The sequence below is a fragment of the Baudoinia panamericana genome, assembly GCF_000338955.1.
Source record: "Baudoinia panamericana UAMH 10762 unplaced genomic scaffold BAUCOscaffold_9, whole genome shotgun sequence".
In the NCBI taxonomy this organism is placed as follows: Eukaryota; Fungi; Ascomycota; class Dothideomycetes; order Mycosphaerellales; family Teratosphaeriaceae; genus Baudoinia; species Baudoinia panamericana.
Window position 1 is genome coordinate 673363 of NW_006911265.1, and position 26696 is coordinate 700058.

Consider the following 26696-nt stretch of genomic DNA (forward strand, 5'->3'; position numbering starts at 1 on the left):
GCGCCTATCAACGCACAACACCCTCACCGCTGTGGACTGCTCGTAGCCTATTGCCGTCCGCGCTGAGCGCAGGCATTGGCGCTTTCGCCCTTAAGATATTTGATCATGGTAACGAGGTCAAGACAAGGGAAGCACACCGTAGTTTGAGGCTTTGACATCCTCCAGACCTACAAACCCTTGACAAGCGATGGATGCAGAGTCTCGGAGCTGGTAAGATATATGGCAATACAAGACTAAGAATAAAATCTCGAAGCAGTGCTTTTGGGCGCGGTATAGTAATGCGACTGTCGAGCAGCGACCAACGATAGCCAAAACGCATCTTGCCAAGGGAATCCATACTTAACATAACATTTCTCCAATGTTCCTCTGCATGGCGTACGAGCTCGTATGCGCCCTGCAGGTCATGTAGGACCGTCTTCGGGTCTGACGTATCTAATGTGTGGTGACGTTCGATGCCGCTTGCATGCCACACCCTGTGATGAGTGGGCGATCACGGGGTGATCACTTGAATGTACCAAAGATAGAATGTTGCGTTGACGAAGAGAACCAGCGGGATGGTATCACTGCTATAGGAAGGATGTCGCCATTGCGATCACCGTGTTGGGAATGGCCACGGAAGCGACAGTAGTCCTTCCATGGTCTGTTCAGCCACGCGGTCATTGTAAGGTCGCGCCAATTTCCCGTCAGTGCCAATGCTGCAGCTGCGCTTTCTGTGCTTCTATGGTCAACCAGACAGGGTGTCATAATTTTGCGCAGATCCAGCACCCGTTAAAAGTCTAAAGCCACAGTTTCTGGGCAAGAGGGGAGCGCGCTGTTGAATCGCCCAAAGCAAGCCACATAACTCGCTTACAGCTCTGCGTTGTTGGCCAAAGACGGTCAGCTGCATCACCCCGTCAATCGTGTCCCCGGAGATTGCGCAACGGTATTGGGGTGGCGCAACTAGCGTAAAACGTGGATGCCTCGTGGCGGCTGGGATCCTTGCATTCGGCAATTCACACTCCACGCTGTTGAGCTGCACCATGGCTGAAGTACAGTACGACAAGCTCAGGGCAGACTGACCATATGATCTGGCAAGAAAGCAGGTTGGGTTGGAGCGTGATCCAAAGACATGGCCGCCATCTTCGTCGTAGGCTTGCATTCCTAGCGGAGGGAGCGTGCCGCAGGGTGCAACAAGACACAACGAGTCAAAGACCGTGCAGTGCACCATGTCATCTGGCGTAGCAACCAGCTCGCAGCCATGCAAGTCGAACCGAACCATCGCACTGTGAAATGGGCACGGGTGAACGTCGGGGACACGACTGAACCCTGGGCCGTATTTGCTCGAAGCAACCTGCACCACTATACATGATCTAACCGGGACGGAGCTGTGCAGCCTTGTCGATATCTGACTTGCCGTTTCAATCAACTAGCCTCCTGCGGCATGTCTTCCGTGTGCGCCATAATTGTCATCTGCAAGCGTCTGCCGGCGAAACTAGCTCATGGCTTGCATGGCACAGGGAGCCGCTTCGCGTGCGCTTCCTTGTGTCTTCCACGGCAGGGCGCTGCGCTTCGTGAAGCTACTCGCCTTCCGCGTTAGAAGCACGATGACGACCGATGGACGCCATACCCGTCGCTTCAAGGTTTCTGGAACTTGTGCCGGTGTATTTGTGGCGTCCATCGATTCGCCATATGTGTTAGCGTGCATACCACACCATACATGGCGTCGCTGTCTCATCTTCCAATTTCGGACACGGACGCTGTGCCAGCCATGGTGTGTGGTCTCACCATTACGGCCGCGGAAACGCGAGCAATCAGTATGGCGCACTACTGCAGCTTACTGCAAGATCAGCCCTAAGCGATCGAGCACCTGGACCAATTGTAGAATTTACAACGTTTGAGGGGGTTCACTGTGCTGGCGTAGATGCCCAACGTCAGGTAAACTATAAAGTTACGAGCAGCTAACGCTCTTGCGGAAGACGCCCACTCTTTAGCCGAACCCACCTGACCTTACGTGCATGCGAGACGCATGCGCCAACGCACAGGTCCACGCACAGGTCTCACTCTCATCTCACAGCGGCCGAGTTTATTGGCCATATGCGCAATGCACTAACCACGGACACCGTCAAGGTCTCTGCATCTGCACCGCCAGTCGGCTGGGTAGTTTACACGACGTCAACTGTGCGGTCTGTGATCCATGGTCCGGTCAGCGCTCGACAACCGTCGCATGTCCCGGAATTCCCCGCGAAATTGGTGCAATACTGTTCGCCAGAAGATGCGCTGCATAATGCTGCGCCGAATGGAAGTCCGCAGGTGAGTACTTTGTCAATATGTTCAGGCTGTACTTACGGCATGTAGTAGTACAGGAATGGCGGTCTCGGTAGCAACAGGTGTGAATATGCAATGAAGGGAAATATATGTCAGCTCCAGCTCTCGCCGCCAACAACGCTACCCGTTGGCAACCGAACCACCACTCGGGACTAGCGCGACGGCGGCACGGTTGCGCAAGTCTCATCACAAAACGTAGATAGTGCGTGATTCTCAAAAGTATTTCGGTAGCAGAAAGGGGGCGTGATCGCCATAGCTAATCAAAAAGTGAGTCGCAATTGAGCGTAGCAGTGATCCTTCGGCCAACACACTCCATGAACATGGCGAAAGAAGCATATATACCTACTACGGACAGTGAATTGCCTCGGTAACTACGTTCGGCGGTGCTGCCTCACTGGTAGCCTACGGTACTGTCCACTTGTTGCCAGCATGGTGGCCGGACTCTCCGCACAGATGTCAGCGTGCTAAATCCGGTGGCTCGAGCCGGCGTTCGGCCGTTCATGCTCGATCGTTGATCTAAGAAACCTTGGGTTTCCACACCGAGCAAGCCACTTGAACGGCACTTGCTTCGATTAAGCCTTGATGACGGCTACCCCTGCTGAGACGTGCCTGAGCCCGGCTTGCGGGTTCGAGGGCTCACCATTCATCTCGTCGGGCTGCTGGCTCTGCCGAGCTGCCACTGCCACCTGGAGGCTTGGGGTGACATGCTCAGTCGCTGATACTGCACGTTGCTTGCCCGCTTCGGTTGCGCTGCTCTCTTGCATGCACCGGTCCCTTACACGACTGAGGCGCGACGTCCGCGTCCCTTCGCAGGCAACTTCCGCGCTAGCGTCTTGTTTACTCGAATAAACACGGTCTTCATCATAACGAAGCTCGAGCAAGATGCTAGTCTTTCATCCCGCTTCCCGCGGGCCGAGCGGCGAAGCGAAGCCTGTTCCCTTGGGCTGCAACTTGTGTGATTGACAGCATGGTCACTCCCACCCTTGTCAGACCATGAGTCGGTGGGCGACGTTGGCGCGCCATGATGCTGTAGCCTGTACGGCAGTGCGCCAGCAAACCCGGCTTCGCGTCGCCGTGGGACCGGCATGAATGGGGTAGGCTACTTATTGCTAGCATCATACATACACCGCCGCCTCATATTATTACTGGCTCATGACCTCCTGCTGGAGATGGTCCAGTCCTTAACGATTGACCCTTCTCTCTAAGCTCATAGGGCCGTCGTTGTCTGACAGGTCTCTTACAGTCTCAGCTGACCACAACAAACTCTACTTCTTCTCGTATCAGGTTGTCTATCACTATTCTTGTAAAGCACAACACTCGCACCGCGAATGCGCACGGTTACGCACTCTCGGCAGTGACGAGCTTCAGGGACGACTCGGCGGCGTTCACGACTAACTCCAGGCGCAAGTTGCCTACTGTGGGACGCTCTCCAGCGTCGCACGTAACCAGTCAACGTGGCTGCCCCGGACATTGATCGTTGTAATCACTACTACCAAGGGCCATCTGTTTACGATCGTCCGTTTGATACTTTCGAACACTCGTCGTCGCCACACGACGATTCCTCCCGGTCTCGATTCTCGAACAGCCGCAACTCATTGAAGGCACAATATCAACGTCCATGTACCGGCTCTCGAGACCGGGAAGGGTACCCAAGGAGGGATTTCATGTCAGGGCGACCAGATGACGAAGGTCCATTGGGAAAGTTCTCACTTGATAGCGAACGATCGAAGCGTCCAAGGACCGTCGCACCTATTGTCCAGCATGTACAGTACACTGCTGCTGGATCTTCAGCTCCACCTTCGCCACCGCAAGCCGCGCAGGTGGTTCGGACATCCGGCTTCGACCTACCTCCACTACCCGCCACAGTCCATGGCAGTACAGATAGTTCTATGTTTCCACCGGCTCCGCGGTTGGCGGGAGTCTCGTCGATATTGAATTCCATGGCAGAGGACCCGGGGCAACTACGGCGTCGCAAACTATCCGAATTAGAGTCGCCTCGAGGAATCACACGTACTCTTCCGCCGCTCGCTATGAGCTCGCGACCTCCCCCGGCTCCACCCCCAGCTCCAAGACACGGCGGCTCACCAGTCGCCAGTAATGAGCGCTCCATCAGGCGCATATTGACTCCTAGATCTCCATCTTTGCACCGCGCAGCTAGCCTGGGCCAATTGCAATCATCAACAGGCACCATCAGCGCACAACAAGCTCCTTTCCCGGGCTCTCCTCGTGTGCGGACGTATACGATCGAACCCGGCGTTGCCGGCGCTCCTCCTTTGCCCACACCGCCTGCTGGGGTTCGACCTAACTACGGGTTTCCAATACCTGTAACACCCTCAGAAGCTGCTCGCAGAGCCAGCTCTGGCGTGACTAGGGGCACAAGGAACACATCTGATAGTGCCAGCCCGGCGACATCGTACTCTTCCTACAGCCAGGCTGAACAGACGTCTCCTGTAACGCAGTATGCGCCCACGGCTGCACTCTCCGGACCATATTCCGCTGCCGGTGAAGGTTCCATTGGTTTCACAACTTCCGGAGAAAGGCAGCGACCACTCGGTATCCCGATCTCGTCGTCTGGAGGTCCGAATGTCTACCAGATGATGACATTGGAGACAACGTCGGGTACAGTGCAACTGCCGGTTGATGTGCAAGCGGCGTCGAAAATGGCAGATGAAAAACGCCGCCGCAACGCTGGGGCGAGTGCACGTTTCAGGCAACGGCGGAAGGAGAAGGAGAAAGAGGCAGCAACGACAATATCCAAGCTGGAGCAGCGGGCTAAGGAACTGGCTGAAAATGCGGAATTCTACAGGCGGGAGCGCGATTACCTCGCAAACGCTCTGATACAAAGCCCTGGTGGGGAACGACATTTCCCACGACCGCTGTCTCCAAAACGCCGCCGCTCTTCTTCAGCAATGCCAGGCTCGAGCATTCCGACGAGCACGGGTTACGGCAGTGCAACGGAGTCATCGGCACGAAGCCCAGAGGAAGAGCGTAGTATAGGGAGTAGGCCGTCCACCATCTCACTACCGCCTCCGCCACCCCAGAGCGCGACACTAGGTGCATCTTACGCGCCCGTTTACGGATACGGCGCACCGATCGCGCCGCACTCTGTGCCTCAGGTGCAGCAAAGCAGCGTGCCTCTGGGGCCTCCACCAACAAGGCGCTTAAGTACTGCCGCCCCTTTACCGCCCCTCCACTCCAGCGTCCCTCAACATCCACCGTTGATGCAAGCCCTTCCTCAGACGGGCCCTTACAACCCATACGCGCCGGAACGCCGAGTTCATGATCCGTCTAGATCACGAGAATGATACGAGCACGGACCGGCCCTTGGTGCGTCTGCACATCCCAAACATTTCCACTGTATTTACAATTTTGGACGGTCGCCCTTCGGCATACGTGTTGGACGGCGCAACCGGACGTCCTGATATATCGGACTCAGCGAATGCGAGGAAAAGACGTGAATTTTCGATACCCTCTCCGCGTGGTTACTGCATATTACGTTGGCATTTCTGCTGGGCGGTCGTATCAAAATACCCACAAGCATTGATTTACAATGATTACGCATTTCGCGGTCGGCGTTCGACCTTAGATTTCTGGATCTCACGATCATGTATACGAAGCATAAGGACGGGCCAACAGCACCTTCTTACCGAAGCCGTCTGCGTTGCGCTCTAGCATGTACTTTATCGGTAGAGATTGTTATGGTAGATGCCTTTACCATCTCCAATGGCGTCATGGTCATGCTTGCTTGCTTGACATAGCCCGAGCTCTGGGCACAATGTCTACTGATAGAGGTCACTGTGCGCCAGTCACGAGTTGATGTTGAAGCGGTTCCGCTTCGAATTGACCTTGCCTCTTTCGGGCCAAGTGTCATGCCTGACGGTTTTGCTCGCCTTTAAAAAACATCCATGCTGCATTGGTGCTATATCAGCTGCAGACTTGCACTAGCCAACGTTTCCTCCTTCCAACCTCCTCCGTCGTTGCGGGTAGTAGAGTTCACACCGTTACTGGTTTCTATGCGTGTTGGCGCTGCTCCCTGATGTGAAATCGGGGCGCCTCAGCTCACCTCCAGCTCAACGCAAGCCACTTGTGCACAGTCGCACGGTGCCCGAGAGTTTTCCAGCTTGGAGCAGTCGTACTTCTGACTTACAAGGTTGCGATATGCCAGCCACACCGTCCTTAGGAAGGAGGATCGGCGCTGTCAAGCCTGTTCAGGCTCGAGACTCATCCGGCACAACCCGCAACCGAGCAGCCGGGGATGTTGGATGATCTGCGGCAGCGAGATCAAGCGACGGCCGCTTCTGGACTGTCAAAAATGTATCCCTGTCCGCCTCCCGTGCATTTCGGATTGGCGGTAATACTCCCAACAAGGTGCAACTCGCGATATCCCAAGATGTTGCGTTGTTGCTTCTCAAATGTCCGAAACCCAATTCGATGCACCGACACCCTAGCATTTTCCGACTGTGTCGAAGCATCGCTCAATGGAAACGAGGCTTTCAGTCTTGAAACAGCCGAGGTTCATTGAGATCGACATTGTGGACTTCTTGCCGTGAGTGTACTGTAGGGAAGCCAACCTTGTGAGGGTTGTGCTCAAGACGAGACGGACAATACCTTAAGGCACCTGCATCATGACCGAGAACCCGTTTTGAGAGTTCATAACTGTCCATCAGAGATCTGGAAGATGTGCTGATATAATTCTTGTCTTACCAGACAGGGAATATCAGGAGCACGTCGAGTGTCGTTGACCGTTAGTTTATTTGCCGATAGTGCACATGTTCTACTGGCTGCTCCAAAGTAGATCTGCGGTTTTACGACATGGAACAACCGCGGGTGGATCTAGCACCCGCAATCTTTAGTGTCAGATGAACAACAGCCGCGGCATACAGCTACGCAGCGATACTTTCCTCCTTGCAGCTCGCGTCAGTGGCCATTCCGGCTCAACGAGCTCCCGATTCATGGCAGTCGTACCAGGATGGTCGACTACGGCTTTCCCAAGCAGACTAACAACGCTTCCGTCGAGGCTCATGCATCGTCTGATCTGGACCTATCACAATCATTACGTAGTGCAGCACTATCTCCTCCACGGCCCTAACGTCTCTGTTAAAGGTCATGCGTTTACGCTACTCGTGCAGAGCCTGCCAACTCAGGTCCAAATGTCCGGCGGACGCCGCAAGACTAACACTTGAAGGTGTTCGACGCTTACGCCAACGTCGACTGCCACCTGCGCATAACACTTATGTGGCTGACGCCGCGTACCGGGATACATGAAAGAGGCCCTAGCCGTCGAGACTGAGAGAAAGACGCACCGGGATGCCACCGCTTTCCCTTCTGTTGCCTTACCAGCGCCCTTAGCGCTCTAACACGCCGTGTAAAGCGTGATCGGCAAATGCAGGCAAAAACTGGATGCGGCAGCTCACCAATAGCTGCCGCTGATGTGCAGTAGGTTCGCACATGACAACATGATGGCTGGTGATGAGGCCTCGATGATGCCTAAAGCATGTACCCTAGGATCAACTGACTCGTGGCTCCTGTGAACTACAGATGTCTCCGAAGAGATCAGCCTAACAAGCCACTATTCAGGCCCTGCAGTGCCGTTAGATAACAGCGGTGTCCTGCGTCAAGGGTCATCGGGCCAGAAACCCGAAGTCAGTGGCTATGCAACCACTGGCGACTTTACGTTCGTGCCGAGCGGTCTAGTCGGCGGTATACTTCGCAGTTTCCCCGCAGCTTGAACCACCCTTGAAGAGCTACGCTGCGACCACCGTCAACTCAGACACAACCTCGATCTGAACCTTGTGATGAACGTGTCCCTTCATGATAAATTGGTAGACTTCGCTAAGGCAGGGTAGCGGCCCCGCAGAATGTAGATACCCGGTGCAAGTCCGCAACGCATATCCCAGAAAGCCTTTGGGCTCGGGTGAAATTGACCGTTCGTCAAGCGTGTGCTTTGTCGGTGCCCTCGAACCCAGCCTCCAGGACCTCGATGAGGCCACCAACAAGATGCAGACTTCCAGTGACTAGGACATCGGTGTCTTGACTGCTTTCGGTGGCAATGCTGCGAGCACGTGCAACTCCCTCTTCGATCGTGCCTACATTAGAACGGATCAGCTCAAGCCCTTCGATCATTCGACAAAGATTGGGCGAATTGTAGGAAAATAGTCATGCCCTACCGACGACGTGAACAGTAGCGAGCGGGTCGATCGTATCGTAAGCCGAAGCCAGCTCACGCTGGACTTTTAAGCTGTCCACATCCTGCCGACTTGTGTTGATGGAGACAAGATCTGGCTTGTAGCCACCGTCTTGATAACTGGGCGATTTGTGAGCAAGTCGAAGAACGGGTGCCCGTCCTAATCAGCGCGCAGACTGTGGCATGATTGGGGTCATTACATACGTGGTGTTCGTACAGAAGATCGCATGCTTGAAAGGTGCAGCAGTTCGAATCGCTGACGCCAATGTTGCAAACAACCGTCGAGCTAATGCTGGGGCATCGCGGGTCTGCTGATTGAATATGAGGATCCGCAACTGTGCTTCGGTCTCCCTTCGGGCTTGGGCGAACCAGCGTCCTGCCATTTCAATACTTTCTAATGTATGACCGCCGTCAATGTACCATCTTAGGTTTTCGACCTTGACGTCCAGCCGGATATCACAACGGCCGCCCAACCGAGCCTTCTCGAGACCGGACCTAAACTCCACTGGCAGTGGCGCGGCCGAGTCGGTGGGGTCAGGCATATTGCTGTAGCCAAGCCGCGAGAGATGAGCAGCGCACATTGCAACTGCTAACGAAGCATTGACTCTCTGAAAATCACCTTGCAATCCTAGATTGACACTTTTGAGAGCGTCATACTCCTGTACGACCTGCAGCATTGTCCCTCTCTCCTGGGCACGTTCGTGTAGCACTTGCAAGGCTGCTGTGGGCTGCGGAACGGTAAATGCAGGTATGTTTTGTTTGAAGATACCTCCTTTGTGCCAGGCAATCGACTCGAGCGTGTTACCAAGCATCGCCTCATGGTCAATGCCAAGGCTCGTGACGCCGGTGGTCAGGGGACGCTCGAGTATGTTTGTGGTGTCATACTCGCCCCCGATTCCGCATTCGATGACAGCTGAACCTACTTTCTCCTGCATATAGCAGTGAAAAGCCATGAGGGTCAGATAGTGGAAATAAACTGGTTTGCCATCGGCGCTTCTGGCATAGACTGTATCGTCAGTCGGCCGCGTGGCCTCTAGCCTGTCCCAAACGTCCCAGAAAAGCTTTGCGAAGAGGTCTTCAGGGATGGGCCGATTGTCAATCTTTATGCGTTCGCGTACGAAACGTAAGTGAGGCGAAGTATACAGGCCAACGCTTGTGGGTAGACGCTCAGCGTGTATGCTCAGCTTACTGGGCAGGTACTGCGCAAGAATGGAGGAGATGAAAGTGGATGTGGAGCCCTTCCCTTTCGTGCCGGCTACGTGGATGAGGTTCAGCTTGTCGAAGTCAGAAGGCTGTCGTAGCTATCAGCTACGCCATTCGTCTGTTCCTTGACCAGCGTTGCTGACCTCGTAACCCATGCGTCGCACCCAAGCGCGCATTTCGGGTAGGGCACGCTCATTCCAACCCGGGCCTTGCTTTCGAATGGCCTCCACAGCAGAGAAGTTGCTTTGGAGCGTGTTGAGTGCCTGCACGGCAGAAGCATAGTCACGCACTTCCATATTCGTACTGTACCTGCGACTCCGAGCACGACCATCATGATGAAGCGGGCACCGTAGTGACCGCAGCCGCTTCATGCCTAGTCAGAGGTTCATGTTCATGTCGTCGAGAGTCTAACGGGATGGATGGGAACATTTCTGGGAACCGCGGTGACGGCAATCTCCGGAAGCGCGCTAGTGACACGAAGTGCGCGTCGAGACGTGATCTCTCGTCTCGACTTCACCCAGTCTTGACCACATCGTGTCTTGTTCCTGTTGTGTCATCGTCGACAGGAGTAGGAGTCGCCCACAGTGATCGCAGACATGGCGAGAGGTATAGAAGGGAACGAGATCGCAACGCCACGGACAGCACCGAAGAAGCCAGGCAGTACGCAATCATCGAAGCCGAACCCGAAACAAAAGGGCATTGCTTCCTTCTTCCAGAAGCGCCCCGAAGCACCACGCAGTGCTGTGACGCCGGCGAAGAAGGGTCTCGTAAGTAAGGACACGCCTCTCACGTCCAACATTCCGAGATCGAGCGCAGACATCACGCCTGCGCCCAGCAGTAACACAGTCTCAAGCCCGCCTGCAGCACCCGGTCTTTCTCAGCAGAGCTCAGCGGGTGATGCATGCAACAAAGAGAACGGTAGGGCGCCCAGCCTACTAAGACCACCGCGGCCACTAACGTGCTGATAGAGGCCCCAGGCACATCATACTCGAGCCCTTCCCGTAAAGCGAAGAAGCAGGTCAACTATGCAGAGTCTGACGATGACGGCGACGAGGAGCCCCGGCCACTCCCTGGCAAAGGTCGGGCTTCCAAGCGGCGACGAATCAGTGTTAAGGATGAGTCGGAGGACGAATATGGCTTCGATGCGGCGACCCAGGCTGCAATGGATAGTGCCGACGGTACGCTCGTCCTGCCCTCCACCTGAGGGAGCGCTCCTAAACATTGTCATTGCTGACTGTGCTTTCAGACGCCGGTAGCTTCGTCGTTGATGACGAAGAGGAAGATGTCAGACCTGTGGCGAGCCGCAAGCGCTCAAGAGGATCCAACGGGCGTAAAAGCACGTCCAAGCCACCTTCGCCACCGGTTTTGGACGTCGACATGCGTGAAGAGAGTGAAGAGATACCCACTGTGTCCACAGCACAGCAGTGGACGTTTGACCCCGATGCGCCACCTTCGAACCAGCCGCGCAAACTACCGCCAAAGAGGCCTCAACCGGACCCTAACAAGAAGCAGAAGGCTCATACTACCGATCCATCCGAGCGTTATACATGGCTGGCTCATATCTTAGACGCAGATCGACATCCTCCCGACCACCCTGATTACGATCCAAGAACGTTATATATTCCTCCACTAGCATGGAACAAGTTCTCACCCTTCGAGAAGCAATACTGGGAGATCAAGCAGAAATTCTGGAACACCATCGTTTTCTTCAAAAAGGGCAAATTCTACGAGCTATACGAGAATGACGCCACTATTGGCCATCAGCTGTTTGACCTGAAGCTCACCGATCGTGTCAACATGCGTATGGTAGGCGTGCCTGAAGCAAGCCTTGACCACTGGGCGAACCAGTTTGTGGCAAAAGGTTACAAGATCGCCCGAGTGGATCAGCTGGAGACAGCACTTGGCAAGGACATGCGTGAGCGTGACGATGGCGGCAAGAAGAAGGAGGAGAAGGTCATTCGGCGCGAACTAGCTTCGGTACTCACATCTGGCACGCTCGTTGATGGTGGCATGCTGCAAGACGACATGGCTACATACTGCGCCGCGATCAAAGAGGTTGAGCGAGATGGCAGGCCATGCTTTGGCATCGCTTTCGTTGATACTGCAACAGCACAGTTCCACTTAGCGGATATTGTCGACGATGCCGAAATGACTCGCTTCGAGACGTTCGTTGCCCAAACCAGGCCAGGCGAGCTGATACTGGAGAAGAGTTGCATCTCCACCAAAGCGCTGCGCATATTGAAGAACAACACGGCACCCACCACCATCTGGAACCACCTGAAGCCGGACAAGGAGTTCTTGACCGCTGAAAAGGCACGGATGACAATCGACGGGGAGGCCTACTTTGACAAGTTCGTGGAGGACGGTATCGATACATGGCCGGCTGCTCTCCGTCAGGCGAAGGACAAAGATCTCACCTTTTCCGCTGTCGGCGCGCTTATCTGGTATCTCAGCACGCTAAAGATCGAGCGTGATCTTGTCACCTGTGGCAACTTCGCTTGGTATGATCCAATACGGAAGGCTTCGAGCCTTGTGCTAGATGGCCAAAGCTTGATCAACCTCGAGATCTTCGCCAACACTTTCGACGGCAGCACGGAGGGTACGCTTTTCAATATGCTCAATCGCTGCATCACGCCTTTTGGCAAGCGTACTTTGAGACAATGGGTTTGCCATCCGTTAGCAGACCCTCGGAGGATCGATCAGCGCCTTGACGCTGTCGATGCTTTGAACGCTGACAGCACGGTAATGGATCGCTTTACTGCTTCGCTCTCTCGGCTGCCAGACCTGGAGCGCCTCATTTCCCGCGTTCATGCCGGTAGATGCAGGCCGCAAGACTTCGTTAAAGTGCTGGAAGGTTTTGAGCAGATCGAGTACACCATGTCACTGCTTGGCTCTTTCGGCTCGGGTGAAGGTATGCTCGGCCAGCTCATCACCTCCATGCCAAATCTGGCAGGTGCTTTGCATGACTGGAAAGACGCTTTCGACCGACCGAAAGCCAAAGACGATGGCATCTTCATACCTCAGCCAGGTGTAGAAGCAGAGTTCGACGAGAGCCAGGAGCGCATCGACAATATTGAAAAAGACCTGCAGAAGCTGCTTAACAAGGCCCGCAAAGATCTTGGGTCCAGCGCGATCAAGTTTACGGACAACGGCAAGGAGATCTACCAGCTCGAAGTACCCATCAAAGTCAAAGGTACGATTCCGTCGAACTGGAAGCAGATGTCTTCCACCAAAGCAGTCAAGCGATGGTACTCGCCGGAGCTCGAGCGGCTGGTGCGGGATCTCAAGGAGGCACAGGAGACGCATGCACAGGTCGTTAAAGCGCTGAACGGTCGTTTCTACGCCCGCTTCGACGAAGACTATTCCATTTGGCTGGCTGCGGTGAAAATCATTGCTCAACTCGACTGCTTGATCTCGCTCGCTAAGGCGTCCAGTTCGCTTGGTGCGCCCTCCTGCCGACCGGAGTTTGTCGACGACGATAGTGCGCGCAGCGTGTTAGACTTCACAGAGCTGCGCCATCCGTGCATCGAGACGACAACGAACTTCATCCCGAATGACATCTTGCTTGGCGGTGATGAACCGTCAATAACACTGCTCACTGGTGCCAACGCGGCTGGCAAGTCTACGGTCCTCCGCATGACCTGTGTTGCAGTCATACTGGCCCAGATAGGCTGTTACGTGCCCTGCAACTCAGCGCGTATGACACCCGTCGACCGCATCATGTCTCGTCTAGGGGCGCAAGACAACATCTTTGCCGGTCAAAGTACCTTCATGGTGGAGCTATCAGAGACGAAGAAGATCCTCTCGGAAGCCACACCTCGCTCTCTCGTCATTCTGGACGAACTCGGCCGTGGCACAAGCAGCTACGATGGCGTTGCCGTTGCTCAAGCGGTCCTGCACCATGTCGCCACGCATGTCGGCGCACTCGGCTACTTCGCGACACACTATCACTCACTCGCTGCAGAGTTCGCGCCGCATCCGGAAATCGCACCTAAGCGCATGGCCGTCCGCGTCGAACACGACATTCGCGATGTGACGTTTCTTTACAAGCTCGAGAATGGCATTGCGGAAGGCAGCTACGGCATGCATTGCGCCGCCATGTGCGGCATACCGAACCGTGTGATCTCCCGTGCTGAGGAGGCTGCACAAGCATGGGAGCATACTGGACGTATCGCAGAGAGCGTGGAGAAGGCCAAGAAGAGCGACTGGCTTCCGCTGGGCTTGCTAAGTGATGTAAGCTGGCTGCTCAAGGAGCGCAGCGAAGATGGGTGTAACGGGTCTGCCTGGACTGACCGCAGCCTCGATGTACTGAGGAAGGCTATAGCGGCATTGTGACCGCAGCAAACTGTGCGGAAGGGGCAGAATCTGGCTCACTACGGCGTGACCTTGCTTTCGAGCTTTATACCCTAGCTGATCTATAGATTCCTAATACCATGCAAGACTTCTCGAGCGCCTCGTCACAGTGTCTGATGACGTTACGACGGAGCGTCAGTCGCATAATGCAGTGGGCCACCAATTGAGCGGTGCACCGGGGAACAGCTCTACTACCTTCTCTCACGGTTACCGGTGCTGCAGTCGCAGTCTCAAGCGGTACTGCCATAGTGGTGCAGCTAGTCTTCATCCTCAGCCTTCACCTCACCATCACCGGCCTTCGAATCGACCGCCATGTCGTCCTCCGTCTCCTCCCCGTCCTTGACCGCTTCGGCCGTCTTCTTCCCTTTCTTGCCACTGGCGGCTGTAACCTTGCTTACCTTCTTCTTAGTAGCTGGCTTCTGGACCGCGATCTCATCCGCGACCTCGTCCTCCGCATCATCGGCGGGAGCGACGGCCTTGCGCTTCTTGCCTTTCTTGTCAACCTCCTCTGCACCCTCAGTCGTCGTGGACTCTGGAGCTTTTCAGTCAGCTTTGGACAGCCTAGTGATATGCGGGTGAAGTGAGGGACGAACCGCCAGTGCTTGCGGCAAGCTTGTCGAGCTTCTTCTTCAGGGTGTGCCATGAGGCCTTGCCGCTGTTTGCGTTCTTGAAGCCGAACTTCTCGGCGAACGCCTTGTAGTCGATCTCGACGGGGACTTTGGCGCACATGAGAGCTCCAGCGAACAACTCGAAGTCACGGCTGGTGAAACCGATCTCTTTGGACATGTCGTCGACAGGTACTATGACTTGAGGTGGTATGGTATTGAGCTGATAACGAAGGGTTGACGCTGTAGGTGTTCGGAAGGGGTATGTGAGCTTGGCTTGATGTACATGTCGTTGTTGTGCCAGGCGACGATACGTTTGCATGTGACGTTCATTCACACTAGGCTGTATGGGAGGGTCTAGGCGTTGTGAACGCAGAGTCGAGCGGAGCTATAGCTTGATCGTGATTCATTTGACAGCCGCAACAGGGCCAAGTAATCGCTGCTCATGTGCTTACTACCACTTTCCAGGGTTATTGCTTGAGGCAGCATGCCGTAGGCGACAACGGTATCGCGTAAGACCGCAGTTGCGACGCCGGGCCTACGATTCGTCGTCCTCCACCGGCTCATCCTTCACTCCCACGTCCACTTCATCGGCATCTTCGGCCGGCGCACCTTCCTCTTGCTCGTCCTTCGCGGCAGCTTTGCCACCCTTCCCCTTCGCCTTCTTCGCAGGACTGCCGTCAGCATCAGCCTTCTTCGGCCGACCTTCAACATCGTCAGTAATTCCGGACGCCATGATGGAAATGCGGAGACTTACCACGCTTCTTCGGTGTAGCGACCGGCGTGTCCTCCTTGCTGGGAGAAGCAGACCCATCCTTGCCGCCGTCCTTGCTCAGGCCCGCTCTGAACATGATCTTCTTCTTAATGGCAGCCCAGGCATTGGAAGCGGACTTTGGGTTGGTCATGCCCGTGGCTTCCGCGAGCTTGTTATAGTCGACCTGTCGGTGCTGTTAGTGCGATACTCAGTGACACCCTTGCCATCAGCGTACCTTCGGCTCCTCCGTCATGCATGTCCAGGCCTTTGCGAGGATCTCGTTCTCACGTTCCGTGAAGTCCTTCTCCGCCATGATGCTTTGATGAGACCGGGTCAGCCAACGTGCATGCAGAGATCAGCTCGGTATACGTACGATGTGTAAGGTGGTAGTTGCGCGGGTCAGATAGTGTGTGGATAGTGGGTAGAAGGATGAGAGGTTAAGAGGTATGATAGCAGTAGGAACAATGTACAAGTGTTTTGTGCAAGTCGAAGTGAAGGAGCAGTTTGAAAGCTCACTGTAGTGGAACCAAGTCAACTGAGACAAATGTGAGATGTGCTATCGGCATCGATCGATGCCTAGCCAGAACAAGGTTCAGCGGAAGCTGTGCATTCGGAAGGAGCACAAACGACAAGTGACCTCACAAATGGGACCCCAGCAGTCACTTAGACGGGAAGCTGTTTCCACTCAGCTTTTCAAGCAATCCCATCAACTCATCCTGTTTCGCGACGTCCAGAGTACCCTTGTGAGGCGCCTTTGGTCCACTTACTCCAAGATGCACCCCAGACTTCTCGCCCGCAATCTTCCTCTCACCGCTCGCGAAGTCCGCAATGGCCTTCGCGGGTGCTGCGACGGTGCCTGGCGCACCCATCCCGCCCATCTTCGTTTGTACCTGCAGAATGGGTCAGTGAGCTGGTCAAACGGCAAAGTCAGCACCCCGGGCTTCTATCACGCACCCATCCCGGATCTAGCGAGCAGGACTGCACATCCGGCCATCTCCGTGCAACGGCAAATGCGAGGAGGACATCCTGAAGCTTGGTATCGCTGTATGCTTGGAAGGGGCTAAAGGAACGCTGTTGCCACGTAACATCCTTCAAGCTGATGTCGCCACCCGTATGCAGGCCAGAGGAGAGATAGAGGAGCCGCTTCGGCTTATCCATGACGCAGGTCATGATGTACGGTGCCAGAGTGTTGACGGCGAAGGTCGGTGCGAAGCCGTCTTCGTTTTTGGTACTGGGTCCGGACATTCCTATTCCTGCATTGTGCACCACTGAGTCCCATGGTCCGGCTTTGTTGGCCTTTTCAGCTAGGCTTTTGGCGCCAGCGATGGTGGAGAGGTCGCCGATGAGCACACCTTCGGCGCCTGGTACGGCGTCTTGGGCCTGAGCTGCACGGCTTTCGTTGCGAGCATGGAGAGTGACCTTGTGACCCTGCTCGACCAAGCGCTTGGCCGCCGCCTGCCCGATGCCGTCAGAGGAGCCGGTGATGAAGACGCGAGCCATGTTCATGTTATTTGGCGGTCGGGATCTAGGACATGTTGGATGGTACAACCAGTATATACATGCTTCGTACACTCTACCGTGGTGATGTAATGAGCGGCGACGGATATATCGTCACCATGATTAACACCGCAAACGCCGCTACTAAGAGACCAGAGCAGAGCAGATGCTGGACAGACTGCGGTATCATGGCATGGTGTACGTCTGCTCACGCGCGGGAGAATACCATAGTATTGCCACGCAGATTACATCCTCCATACGTGATGTGAGGTAAGAGCGTCACGTGCGCCTCCGAGGCTTACCTCAGTTTCACTGCCTCGTTTGGAATAGCCTGAAACGCAGCCCCTCCGCCACCCGATGCCTGTGAACCCTCGATGCAGTGGCTGAGCGATTCAGGAACGCGCAATCTTCATGCACCTCGCGCCCACTTCGATGCGCCTCGTCTTCCATAACCTCCTGACGTGCGCTGATGCCAATGTTTCGATCGCACAACTGTGAACAACAGTCCGAAGCATAGCTTCTACCTCATCCGGGCGAAGTGCCACCTGTTCAGCGGTCTCGCATCGATATACACAACGATCTACGGGTTTACTGCCTTGTTGAAGACGAGATGGCGACACTACTATGGCAGCGAGACATCAGCTCAGATCTTAGCGGCGTCGAACATACGTATTCATCGTGGGACTCGTGCATGAGTGAGGCGTACTGGTCCGTCCATCCCTTCCCTCCTCTCCTACCAAGGCCAGACCGACTGATATGTTCCACAGCAAATGGCCCGCAATTGTCGGAATCATCGTCGGCTCCCTGATAGTCCTCTCGCTGCTTGTCTGCCTTTCGCGATGTCTTTGCTGCGGCCTCGAATGCTGTTGCGGCATCTGCGCCTGCTGCAATGCCTGCTGCCCATCGCCTCGGCGAAGACAACGCGGACGTGACAACAAAGACGACTACTATCCTCCACCACAACCAAGGCCCCAGCAGTATCAGCAGTACCCACAGTACCAGAGTCCTGCGCCACCAATGTACGCGCAAGGGATGGGCTACCGAGGGCCCCCGGCAGCGCAAACAGCAACCTTCGACGCACCGTCCAACAAGGCTGGCAGTCAAGCGTACAACGAGGACGCGTTACCCGCCATGCCGAGCTGGAGCCACGCGACAGACAAACACGTCATGGCCGAAGAAGCAGAAGACGAAGACGTGGAGATGGAGAAACTGAATCACCCCGATTCGCAAGAGCAGCGTCTCCTCCCACAACAACAGCAGCAGCAGCAGCAGCAACATGGTTACGCTCAACAGCCCGCCTACTCCCGCCAGCAAGACGTTGGTGGAGATCTAGGCGCCATGAGCGCAAACCCCTACCACGACTACGACCAGCACCAACAATTCGTCTCCTCGCCCACGTCGACGGCGCGACATTCAGAGTACCCGCCTACGTACCACACGAGGAGTCCGACGTCGACTGTGTATGAGCCCGCTGCGAGAGCGCAGTGGGGTCAAGGGTATGCGGCGAGTATTCCGCCTTCGTATCGGACGAGGCCGGATAGTGTGGCGAGTCGATTTCCTCCCCCGCAGCAGCAGCAGCAGGGTACGGGCGGCATCGCCAGGAAGCCTGTGCAGGGGAGTTGGCGTGATGTGTAATGATTGAATGTCTGCACGGTATCTGTACTTGAGCGTGGCGTTGCGGAGTTTGACCTGCAGACTCGAAGGCCCGAGTACAATTTGATGTCGCTGTCAATGCATACGTAGATAGTGTGTCTACCAAGCATACCTACCCCTGCCCTGCCCTGCCCTATCCCGCCCAAGCGCAACCCTCGGCGCCTGGCTAGTGAAGACAGTGTGCTCAGTAGCATTCGAGAACGCTCAGCTCCTAGCGGATCGTGTCCTCGCCCGCAAACGCCGAAGTTGTTTCCATCTCTCCATCAACGCCGTTGGTATGCGCTACCGGCGTCTGCTGGTCGGCGTGAAGGGATTGCTCGGCTTTATGTGATACGCCATTCGTGATCGGAGCAGCACCCTGTCCTTCCACCACGCCCTTCTCGGGAACAGTAGCTGTCTCCGACTTCCCAAGTCCTTTCAGCTTGGAAGCCGCTGCCGACGGCTTCTTCACATGCCCGTTCATCCTGGGCTTGGCGATGGAGGCGCTCCTGTTCAGTCTGGGCGGACTTTTGACCTCCACCTTCTCGTGCGTCCTGTTCGACGACGCGGCCGTGGGTCTCATCATGCGCTCCAGAAAGCTGCCGTCCGCGTGCGGCTTCTTGTTCGCGGCCCCTGACGTTCGACTCTCTGGTCGCGGGCCGGGAGCGCCTAATGACGAGCGAGGGGTGGGCCGTGATGAGCGTGTGGCGGCTGACATGGGATTCCGTGAGGACGCGGATGCATGTCTGTTACCGTTCGTTGTTAGTGGGACGGTGGCAGCTTCGTGCCTCGCCCGGGACGACGCGGTTGGAGCTGTGAGTCGTGAGGGTAGCTCTACCGGCTTCGTGCCTTCTCGCGGTCTAGACGACTTCGACTGCGGTGATGGTTTGCTGCTTGTGGAGACTGATCGGTCAGAGGAGGCGGCAGCCCGTGCAACGGACGCAGCTGTTGGGTTTGTAAGAGAGCTGCGGCTGGACTTCTTGGCCGGTTGCTCACTTGACGAAACGGTCCTATCTGTCGTGGTATGTGCCTTAGCAGAGATTGGTGTCTTCGGGTGGCTTATTGGTGACCTCGGCGAGTTCGGCGCCGCTTTCGAGGGTGCCTTGGTCGACACGGACTTCGGCTTCCCAATGCTTCCACCTTTCGTAACTGCTTTCTGCTCCTTCTTCGGCGTCCGTGTTACGTTTCCCGTTGTCTTCGCAGCCGGGGTCTCCTCGTGACTTGTGCCTTCTGCGCTTGGCTGTGTCTCCACGATATCCTCGTCCATGGCGTCAGGCTTGAGATTCTCAGCTACTGGTGGCAGAGCTTGTCCACCGCTTACGGCATCCTCATCTGTCGGTATACCGGGCTTCATTTCCACCGGCTCCTCCTCGGCGGCCGTGGTAGGCTTGTCCGGGTTGGCAGGCTGCCTGTCGACCTTTTGTGCCAGCGGGCTGTCTTCTATCGTTTCGTCCGCCTTGTCCTTACTCTGAGGTGGCATCAATGGCGTCACAGCAGCTGACTCGGCCGCGATTTCCGGAATGGCTTCCGCAACGTTGGAGTCCTTCTCTCGGCGCTCCGCTTCCTTGGACACCGTCTTCTTCAGCGCAAGCAACGACCCACCGTCGTTCGATTCGCTAAAGCTGCCCCGTCGGAGGCCTGCACTGCTCTCTCGTTTCGCCTCGGGCAGGCCCTTCTTCTCCCCACCTTCCTCGTCGGCCATCTTGGCGGGTGCTTCCACGGGAACGAAGCTGGCTCGTATGCTGGAGGTTGGCCTGCTGCTTTGTTGATCACTGAAGACGGTTATGGACCGTCCGCGTGTGTCAGGTGACCCTTCGGCGGATTTGGTCTCGAAGATGGAGCGAAGGCTGCGTACTGCGGAGGAAGAGCGATCCTCCGCGGACATGGCTGCCGTTTCCCCAATTGCTGTCAGTCCAGAGCTGACGAGGGAGCGAGGGGAATGGTGGCCGACTTACACTGTCACTTCAATGGCTGTACAACGGGTCACAACGGGCCATGCACTCCGCGTTCAAGGCGTACCTTATTTGATACCCTTTGCACTGTTTTAACAGGGGTAGCGCTGCTTGAACCACGCGCACGTCCATTTCCCTGGAAGCCTCGGGATGGCAGACGCGCCGCTATCGAGCTACCAGCTGACTAGACGGCACACGGCTGCCATTTAACAAGGCCATGGAATGTCTTCGCCAGCAGACGGCTTCCTGAACGTCCATCATGCAATCACCCATGCATATTACCCCAGTCTATAGACGGCCAAGGTAGGCGAAGTACACATCGCAATACACCTCCCGGTGCCCATTGTCGTATTGCATTCTCTCCCTCAACATGAGCCTGCTGACCAACACTCTCCACTCCCGCACTCTCTCCACTGTCGATCAACCGTCCGATGGCGGGGGCGTTCTTGCATCCAAACGTTCTCCACGCCGTCACCGGCTCCATCATTCGAGGTGGCAGCATGCCTACCACGCTGGTGACAGGTAGTACCTTGTCACGTCATAGGAAGCTCTGCGGCTAAGGGTGTGACTTTGAATGAATGGGATGAGTCTAGGGTAGGTCTTTCTTCCTGCTCTTGCCCCAATCGCTTTCCTTTGCCATTGTCCAGCATGAGGATTCTCCCACGGGCGACCTTGCTGCTATGGGCTGTGCAAGTCGCACACGCAGCGAATCCCAGACCCTATCCTCCCGTCGATGGTTACCTTCAGACCACGCACTTCCTTAACCATCCAGCCTACCTGACCGGGCTGGATGACAACCAGTGGTACCTCGACAACATTCCCTTCATCGATTTTCCGGACCAGTCGCTGCAGGATGTGTACTACTACCGCGCCAGCGTCATCAAGCGGCACCTGAAGTGGGTGGCTGAGGGCGAGGGATGGGTGGTGACGGAATTCATCCATCCGGTCTCGTGGGCTAGCAAATTCCAGACCATCCCAGATAGTGCGCCTCACCATGTCGTCGAATTGCGATGGCTGCGGGATCCGAACTACGTGAAGAACTTCATAGAGCAGTACACCCGGGGCGGAGTCGAGAAGCTCAGCGGAATCACGTACACTCACTACATGCACCGCGCTATTCTGGAGCACGCGCAGACGACTGGCGACATTCCGTTCCTTGTCTCGCAGCTTGATGGCTTGGTTCAGATGTACAATCTCTGGAACGTCACACGCGATAACATTACGGGCCTCTACCATCGTACTCCGCTTTCGGATGCGCAAGAGTACAGCTTGCCTGGCTTTCTCGTTGGAGGACCCGCAGGCGGTCCGATGCAGGAATGGAACGACTTCGGCCTGAGTGCAGCTCGGGGCGGTGGCAATGACTACAACCTCATCTGGCTTGGTCCGGAGACGTATCGCCCAAGCTTCAATGCATACATGGTAGCCAACGCATACGCCATCAGCGAGGTGGCTTCCCTTGCCGGCAACGCCTCGCTTGCGCAGACATGGGCCACATACGCAGCCGATCTGTACAGCCGAATGGAGAGCCAAATTTACAGCCAGGAGCTCAATTTCTGGATCGACGTCGTCGCGGGCACTAATCTGCCATGCCAAGGCCGGGAACTCATCGGTTACTACCCGTATAGGTTCGATGTAGGTACCAACTCCACGCAAATACGAGGCCTCGAGGCAGCCTTGACCCCGGAAGGGTTCTTGACCAAGTTTGGACCCACGACGCTGGAGCAGAGTGACCCGTACTACACCGCCCTCAAGAACACCACCTACTGCTGTCTATGGAATGGGCAAAGCTGGCCGTTCTCTACCTCGGTCTATCTTGGCACCCTCGCGCGAATAGCGCGAACTGGGCTGAGCACTATCATTACGCCGGCCTTCTTCTACCAAGAGATGGCCAAGTACACCGCAACGAACTACAAGGATGGCTTACCGTATACCGCAGAGTCTCACTATCCCACGCTTGATATGTGGAGTGGTGACACGACCAATCACTCAGAGAACTACCTACACTCTACCTACTTAGACAACGTCTTTACCAACCTCTTCGGTATCGTACCTGCGTTCGGTGACACTCTCGTCATGCAGCCACTGATTCCGCACAACTGGACACACTTCGCGGTCGAGAGTCTGCCATACCATGGCTCGCTTCTAAGCATCATCTGGGATCAGAACGGCACGCACTATGCCAACGTATCTGCTGGCTTAAGCATCTACTCTAACGGTACGCTCTTTCACCGTCAAGCCGCCCTTGGCCCGGTAAACTGCACGCTACCATTCAATACCACAACCGCTGCGCAAATGCTAGCCGCCCAGCCCGAGTACCAGAACATCCTCGCCAACCCCAACTGTAAGCCTTCCACTCCCACCTTACCTTCACGACCTGACCCTCATTGTCACAGCACCCTACAACCTCCCCTCGGTCTCCGCAGACTGGACCCTTCTGCCGAACGGCGACATCTCCTCATATGAAGCGTGGAAGCTGAACGACGGCTTGCTCTGGTACGACACCACGCCCGACAATCGCTGGACGAACAACCAGTCCGAAGTGCCTTACTCCACCCTCACGCTCACTCTCCCACGCCCACGCAGAATCCACAGCGTCAGCCTCGCCATCTTCGCCGACGTCGAGCGTGGAGGCGTCGTGGACTGCCCCGCCGGCATCAGAGTCGTGGATGGCAGGACTAACAACACGGTAGCGTTTAAAGACCCGTGGGATGACTGCGTGCCTAATGCGCTCAATACGATTCCATTTGCGGCACCGACGGCGAATTACACGGATAATGTCACGACACCGGATGCTGATTACGTGATCGAGACGGATACTCTATTCGTCACGCTGAGCGACAAACTCCGCTACACGACCGCGATCAGCGAGGTGCAGATCTGGGTCGCTCCGAACCCGGGTCCGCGCTACGAAGCGGAGGACGGCGTTGTTGGGACATTCATTGGGAGCTACGAGGGTAGGGCTACGGGCCTGAACGGCACCATTGAGAAGGGAGGTGTGACGTTACATAGCGGTGCTTGGATTGAGATCAGTGGTGTCAGGACGACTAGCGGGCAGGCTGGGCGGGTCCCGTTGACGGTTATGGGCGGTGGATTCGGCACGGTGGCTGTGCAGTTGAACTGGGCGAGGAATACGACTGTGGTGTTTGCGGGGGTTGCGAATATTACGGTGGAAGTGGATATGCTTAGGGGTAATAATTGGGTGACGATATTCCAGATGACGGGAACGCCGTTTGTTGATGCTATCATGGTGGGTTGACCAGGTAGCTTACTACAAGCAAATTAACCCATCGATCGTCCAAATTGCCGTGCGCTTGCATTAGTGAGCGTGGCACTCGGTCGATGTTCAGCTCAAAGACATCTCACTTACAGTCACGTGGCGGTCGAGGGGTCTTGCCATCCGTAGTTTCACCGCGTGTCTCCGTGACTTCACGCTTCGAGATACCATTTCGCGGCTCGTAACACGCCGGCATGTGAGCGTCTGACCATTCCACGTGCACTTAAAGTTGTCGTCGTTGCCACGACTAGCTCGTCGCATATCAACGGCACTCTGCGAAGTGTGGTGCGTCTGACCTGCCTGAGTATTCATCCGACAGCTGCCATTACCTATCTTTGACCACCTCGATGATATCTGTTTCGTTGCAAGAGGCCTACTGCGGGCTTGTAATCTCGGTTATGTAGCATGATGACATTCAGATGTCTCGCTGTTGGGTAAGGTCTACGTAGCTTTCTCATCCCTTTCTCAGGCTGAGATCGCGAGGTGGTGGTCGGGCCCATCAGGTTTCGCAGCTCATGCAAGATATAAAGGTTGGACGTCCTCCAAGCTGATCTCTTCAACCGCGCCTTCTCCAGTCTATCGGCAGTCCAACATGGCACGCTTCTTTATCCTACTGTTCCCTCTCGTAGCGCTCATCACGATGGTGTACTCTCTCCCGGTTGATGGGACGAGATTACAGCGCCGTGGTAATTTTTCGTACTGGCACTTTAACATCGCTGTGCAGCCCTACACGGCTAGGGATTGCAGTTCAGGCGCTCTGTGGCCTTCGCCACAGGAAGGGCCCGCCCACATCCTGAAACATGGCCACTGCGGTACCTACCCTCCATTCCAGGGGTTTCGTTATGGATGGAGCCAGCACAAGGTGAGTATCCCTGATGGCCTTAGCCTTCTGATGTGTAGCAAGGCTAACACTGCATGCTCATGCAGAAGGATGGAGAAGACTTGGAAGGATACGGCAATTGTGTTCTATCTTCATATGCAGCATCCGACTGCTCAGGGGAGCCCCTAGCAGTCCTAGAGCATGTAAGTATCACGGTAGAGGTAGATGCACCATCCCACTGTTTGCCAGTACGCTGAGACAGTCAGGCGAACCGAGATCCCGAGACGATGACCCTGTGCAAAGGCGCATGGTACGAAGGTGGGAGTGATACCCCTGAATCAGGCTACGATTGAGCCAGTAGCTCTTGCTGATTTACAATAGGCGACGTGGCACGATCCCTGAGAGTCGCCTGTGCATAGCAGGGCGGTTGAGAGGGCTAGGCAATCATAGACACATACTCCTTGGAGTGACCGGGGACCGGAAAGCCAAGCAATGCGGACTACCATGTCCATCTCCAAGAACTAGCTCTATCCGTACCATGGCCATGGCAGCAGCAAGTGTATGTACTGATTTAATGGGAATGTTGACCAGACGCCCCATGATAGGGAAGCAAAATCTTAGCACCTCAATGCCAGGCCGTCGCCTATGTGGAGGTGGCGCCACCACAAGCAACTCTCGCATGCCACTGCAACGGGAAGGCAACCGCGTGCGACAATCTGCCGACAAGTGCTTCCTGGCCAGACGTAGGAGTGCTTCTTCCTCAATCTACTGAGTTCATACGGAGCTATAGGGGCTACCAGCTTGTATACATGTACATGTAATTTGGGAAGCGGGATGGGAAGGGTAGGGTCGTGCCTTCCAGAATGGTGAAGTGCGCCATCTGTATGGTGAGTGGGTTGCAGTGTCTCTTCCCGAATTCTAAGCAGATGACATGGAGCAGTGTAAGTGCGATGTGCAAAGTCACGCCTTCTCTCATCCGCTTTTCGTTTGGCTTGGGAAGAGACAGGATCGCATCGACCGCACCACACCGCACCGCAGCTTTGTCGTCTGAACAACTTGGAGTCACCATGGCTCCGCCAGCCATGAATGGTACGGACACTTCGTCCCGTCTCCCTAGTTGGGGTAAGCTTTTGGTAAGGGAATTGTGCGCGCTGGTGGCGCAAAAGGCTTCCGCCTGGACGTCGGTTGGTTTGTTCGCGTTGTTTGGCGGGGGTAACCAGGTCTTCGACCTGGCCGAGTTGGAGCTCTTCCCGGACGCCACCCTGTCCACCACGGCGTGGCTGAAGTTCTGGCGGATGTTGGTCATCTGCGTTGCCGGCTGTGCCGACATCGTCTTCCTCTGCATCCAGCTGCATTGCAAGAATGCGTTTGGGAGCGACGAGACGATGTTCTCGATCAAGATCGTTGTCGCCCTTTTCGGCATGGGCAATGCCACCTGGAAGTGGTGTCGGGCGAATAGCGCCCTTCGATTGCAGACGGAGGCGGAGAAGAAGGAGAAGGAGGAGCGTAAGGAGCAGAAGAAAAGGGAGATGGAGGAGAGGAGGAGAGGACAGCGTGATACCGAAGAGCGCGGGTCGGGCGCCTTCGTCACCACGTCCTCGACAACTGGCGGTCAGGTCACAGGCCGTCCAGCTCGTCAAACTCTTCCCCAAGGGTGGCAGAATCCTACTTGAGGCGGCGTAACCCGACTCTCGTTGAGGCATGGGACGGATGCTGCTACCGCAGCTCTTAACCATGTGCTCGACGACGGGAAGCGTGCAGTCCGAGAGAGACGACGCACCCCCTAGGTATGCGGGATAAGGGGTAAATCCATTGTCTCGTGGCTCTGCAGTCATTCCCGCCTTAGGGCGTGCACCCACAATAGAGACGCGACTGTTAGGTGAGCTTCGGACGTATTAAATGAAATCCCCGGAGTGGTATCGCTGTCTCAACACGTTCTCAGAACGGGCGACCACGAGGGGCCGGATGGGTCTGGCCAAACCATCTGGAACTTCAACGACGACTCGACAGTTCTACGCACTGTTGAAGATTAGTAACTCTGTGGACATCATATGAAAGACCACTCAGCGGCAATCTCACATTACCCACCATCAAGCCCGCTACCACAGACGAAGCTAA

General features: G+C 55.7%; 16 protein-coding genes across 16 annotated transcripts; 8 read left to right on the plus strand and 8 right to left on the minus strand.

The window, feature by feature from the left end:
* Nucleotides 1-74: 74 nt before the first annotated feature.
* Nucleotides 75-535, minus strand: BAUCODRAFT_554682 (uncharacterized protein). Its single transcript, XM_007680220.1, has one exon. The coding sequence runs from the start codon at nucleotides 344-346 to the stop codon at nucleotides 104-106; it is 243 nt and encodes an 80-aa protein (XP_007678410.1). The 5' UTR covers nucleotides 347-535; the 3' UTR covers nucleotides 75-103.
* On the minus strand, nucleotides 536-1210 carry BAUCODRAFT_554681 (uncharacterized protein; the record flags this gene model as incomplete). The annotated part of the gene is made up of 1 exon (XM_007680221.1): nucleotides 536-1210. The coding sequence occupies one exon, from the start codon at nucleotides 1205-1207 to the stop codon at nucleotides 725-727; it is 483 nt and encodes a 160-aa protein (XP_007678411.1). The 3' UTR covers nucleotides 536-724.
* Nucleotides 1211-1876: 666 nt separating this feature from the next.
* Nucleotides 1877-2594, plus strand: BAUCODRAFT_35868 (uncharacterized protein). The gene has a single exon (XM_007679869.1). It carries the CDS (start codon nucleotides 2074-2076, stop codon nucleotides 2332-2334), a length of 261 nt encoding a protein of 86 aa, XP_007678059.1. The 5' UTR covers nucleotides 1877-2073; the 3' UTR covers nucleotides 2335-2594.
* A 1650-nt stretch (nucleotides 2595-4244) lies between these two features.
* On the plus strand, nucleotides 4245-5609 carry BAUCODRAFT_124247 (uncharacterized protein; the record flags this gene model as incomplete). The annotated part of the gene is made up of 1 exon (XM_007680222.1): nucleotides 4245-5609. The coding sequence occupies one exon, from the start codon at nucleotides 4245-4247 to the stop codon at nucleotides 5607-5609; it is 1365 nt and encodes a 454-aa protein (XP_007678412.1).
* Nucleotides 5610-8235: 2626 nt separating this feature from the next.
* BAUCODRAFT_149766 (uncharacterized protein) lies at nucleotides 8236-9987 on the minus strand (the record flags this gene model as incomplete). Its single annotated transcript, XM_007680223.1, has 4 exons — nucleotides 8236-8390; nucleotides 8472-8608; nucleotides 8693-9780; nucleotides 9835-9987. The coding sequence occupies 4 exons, from the start codon at nucleotides 9985-9987 to the stop codon at nucleotides 8236-8238; spliced, it is 1533 nt and encodes a 510-aa protein (XP_007678413.1).
* A 224-nt stretch (nucleotides 9988-10211) lies between these two features.
* BAUCODRAFT_111690 (uncharacterized protein) lies at nucleotides 10212-14336 on the plus strand. Its single transcript, XM_007680224.1, has 3 exons — nucleotides 10212-10609; nucleotides 10660-10869; nucleotides 10938-14336. Exons 1-3 carry the CDS (start codon nucleotides 10288-10290, stop codon nucleotides 14024-14026), a joined length of 3621 nt encoding a protein of 1206 aa, XP_007678414.1. The 5' UTR covers nucleotides 10212-10287; the 3' UTR covers nucleotides 14027-14336.
* A 186-nt stretch (nucleotides 14337-14522) lies between these two features.
* On the minus strand, nucleotides 14523-14912 carry BAUCODRAFT_35874 (uncharacterized protein). Its single transcript, XM_007679870.1, has one exon. It carries the CDS (start codon nucleotides 14828-14830, stop codon nucleotides 14606-14608), a length of 225 nt encoding a protein of 74 aa, XP_007678060.1. The 5' UTR covers nucleotides 14831-14912; the 3' UTR covers nucleotides 14523-14605.
* Nucleotides 14913-14947: 35 nt separating this feature from the next.
* Nucleotides 14948-15712, minus strand: BAUCODRAFT_35875 (uncharacterized protein). The gene has a single exon (XM_007679871.1). The coding sequence runs from the start codon at nucleotides 15552-15554 to the stop codon at nucleotides 15366-15368; it is 189 nt and encodes a 62-aa protein (XP_007678061.1). The 5' UTR covers nucleotides 15555-15712; the 3' UTR covers nucleotides 14948-15365.
* Nucleotides 15713-16062: 350 nt separating this feature from the next.
* Nucleotides 16063-16903, minus strand: BAUCODRAFT_73524 (uncharacterized protein; the record flags this gene model as incomplete). Its single annotated transcript, XM_007679991.1, has 2 exons — nucleotides 16063-16293; nucleotides 16358-16903. The coding sequence occupies 2 exons, from the start codon at nucleotides 16901-16903 to the stop codon at nucleotides 16063-16065; spliced, it is 777 nt and encodes a 258-aa protein (XP_007678181.1).
* Nucleotides 16904-16992: 89 nt separating this feature from the next.
* BAUCODRAFT_124253 (uncharacterized protein) lies at nucleotides 16993-17169 on the plus strand (the record flags this gene model as incomplete). Its single annotated transcript, XM_007680225.1, has 1 exon — nucleotides 16993-17169. One exon carries the CDS (start codon nucleotides 16993-16995, stop codon nucleotides 17167-17169), a length of 177 nt encoding a protein of 58 aa, XP_007678415.1.
* Nucleotides 17170-17321: 152 nt separating this feature from the next.
* BAUCODRAFT_35882 (uncharacterized protein) lies at nucleotides 17322-17731 on the plus strand. Its single transcript, XM_007679872.1, has one exon. It carries the CDS (start codon nucleotides 17511-17513, stop codon nucleotides 17706-17708), a length of 198 nt encoding a protein of 65 aa, XP_007678062.1. The 5' UTR covers nucleotides 17322-17510; the 3' UTR covers nucleotides 17709-17731.
* Nucleotides 17732-17917: 186 nt separating this feature from the next.
* Nucleotides 17918-18535, plus strand: BAUCODRAFT_149771 (uncharacterized protein; the record flags this gene model as incomplete). The annotated part of the gene is made up of 1 exon (XM_007680226.1): nucleotides 17918-18535. The coding sequence occupies one exon, from the start codon at nucleotides 17918-17920 to the stop codon at nucleotides 18533-18535; it is 618 nt and encodes a 205-aa protein (XP_007678416.1).
* Nucleotides 18536-18650: 115 nt separating this feature from the next.
* Nucleotides 18651-20615, minus strand: BAUCODRAFT_554759 (uncharacterized protein). Its single transcript, XM_007680227.1, has one exon. The coding sequence runs from the start codon at nucleotides 20415-20417 to the stop codon at nucleotides 18765-18767; it is 1653 nt and encodes a 550-aa protein (XP_007678417.1). The 5' UTR covers nucleotides 20418-20615; the 3' UTR covers nucleotides 18651-18764.
* Nucleotides 20616-20949: 334 nt separating this feature from the next.
* On the plus strand, nucleotides 20950-23740 carry BAUCODRAFT_158207 (uncharacterized protein; the record flags this gene model as incomplete). Its single annotated transcript, XM_007680228.1, has 2 exons — nucleotides 20950-22825; nucleotides 22878-23740. Exons 1-2 carry the CDS (start codon nucleotides 21133-21135, stop codon nucleotides 23738-23740), a joined length of 2556 nt encoding a protein of 851 aa, XP_007678418.1. The 5' UTR covers nucleotides 20950-21132.
* Nucleotides 23741-24312: 572 nt separating this feature from the next.
* On the plus strand, nucleotides 24313-25189 carry BAUCODRAFT_35883 (uncharacterized protein). Its single transcript, XM_007679873.1, has 3 exons — nucleotides 24313-24620; nucleotides 24686-24771; nucleotides 24831-25189. The coding sequence occupies exons 1-3, from the start codon at nucleotides 24351-24353 to the stop codon at nucleotides 24904-24906; spliced, it is 432 nt and encodes a 143-aa protein (XP_007678063.1). The 5' UTR covers nucleotides 24313-24350; the 3' UTR covers nucleotides 24907-25189.
* Nucleotides 25190-25645: 456 nt separating this feature from the next.
* Nucleotides 25646-26459, minus strand: BAUCODRAFT_578619 (uncharacterized protein; the record flags this gene model as incomplete). The annotated part of the gene is made up of 1 exon (XM_007680229.1): nucleotides 25646-26459. A coding segment is annotated over exon 1 (768 nt), but the record flags the coding sequence as incomplete, so codon positions are not given.
* Nucleotides 26460-26696: the final 237 nt, after the last annotated feature.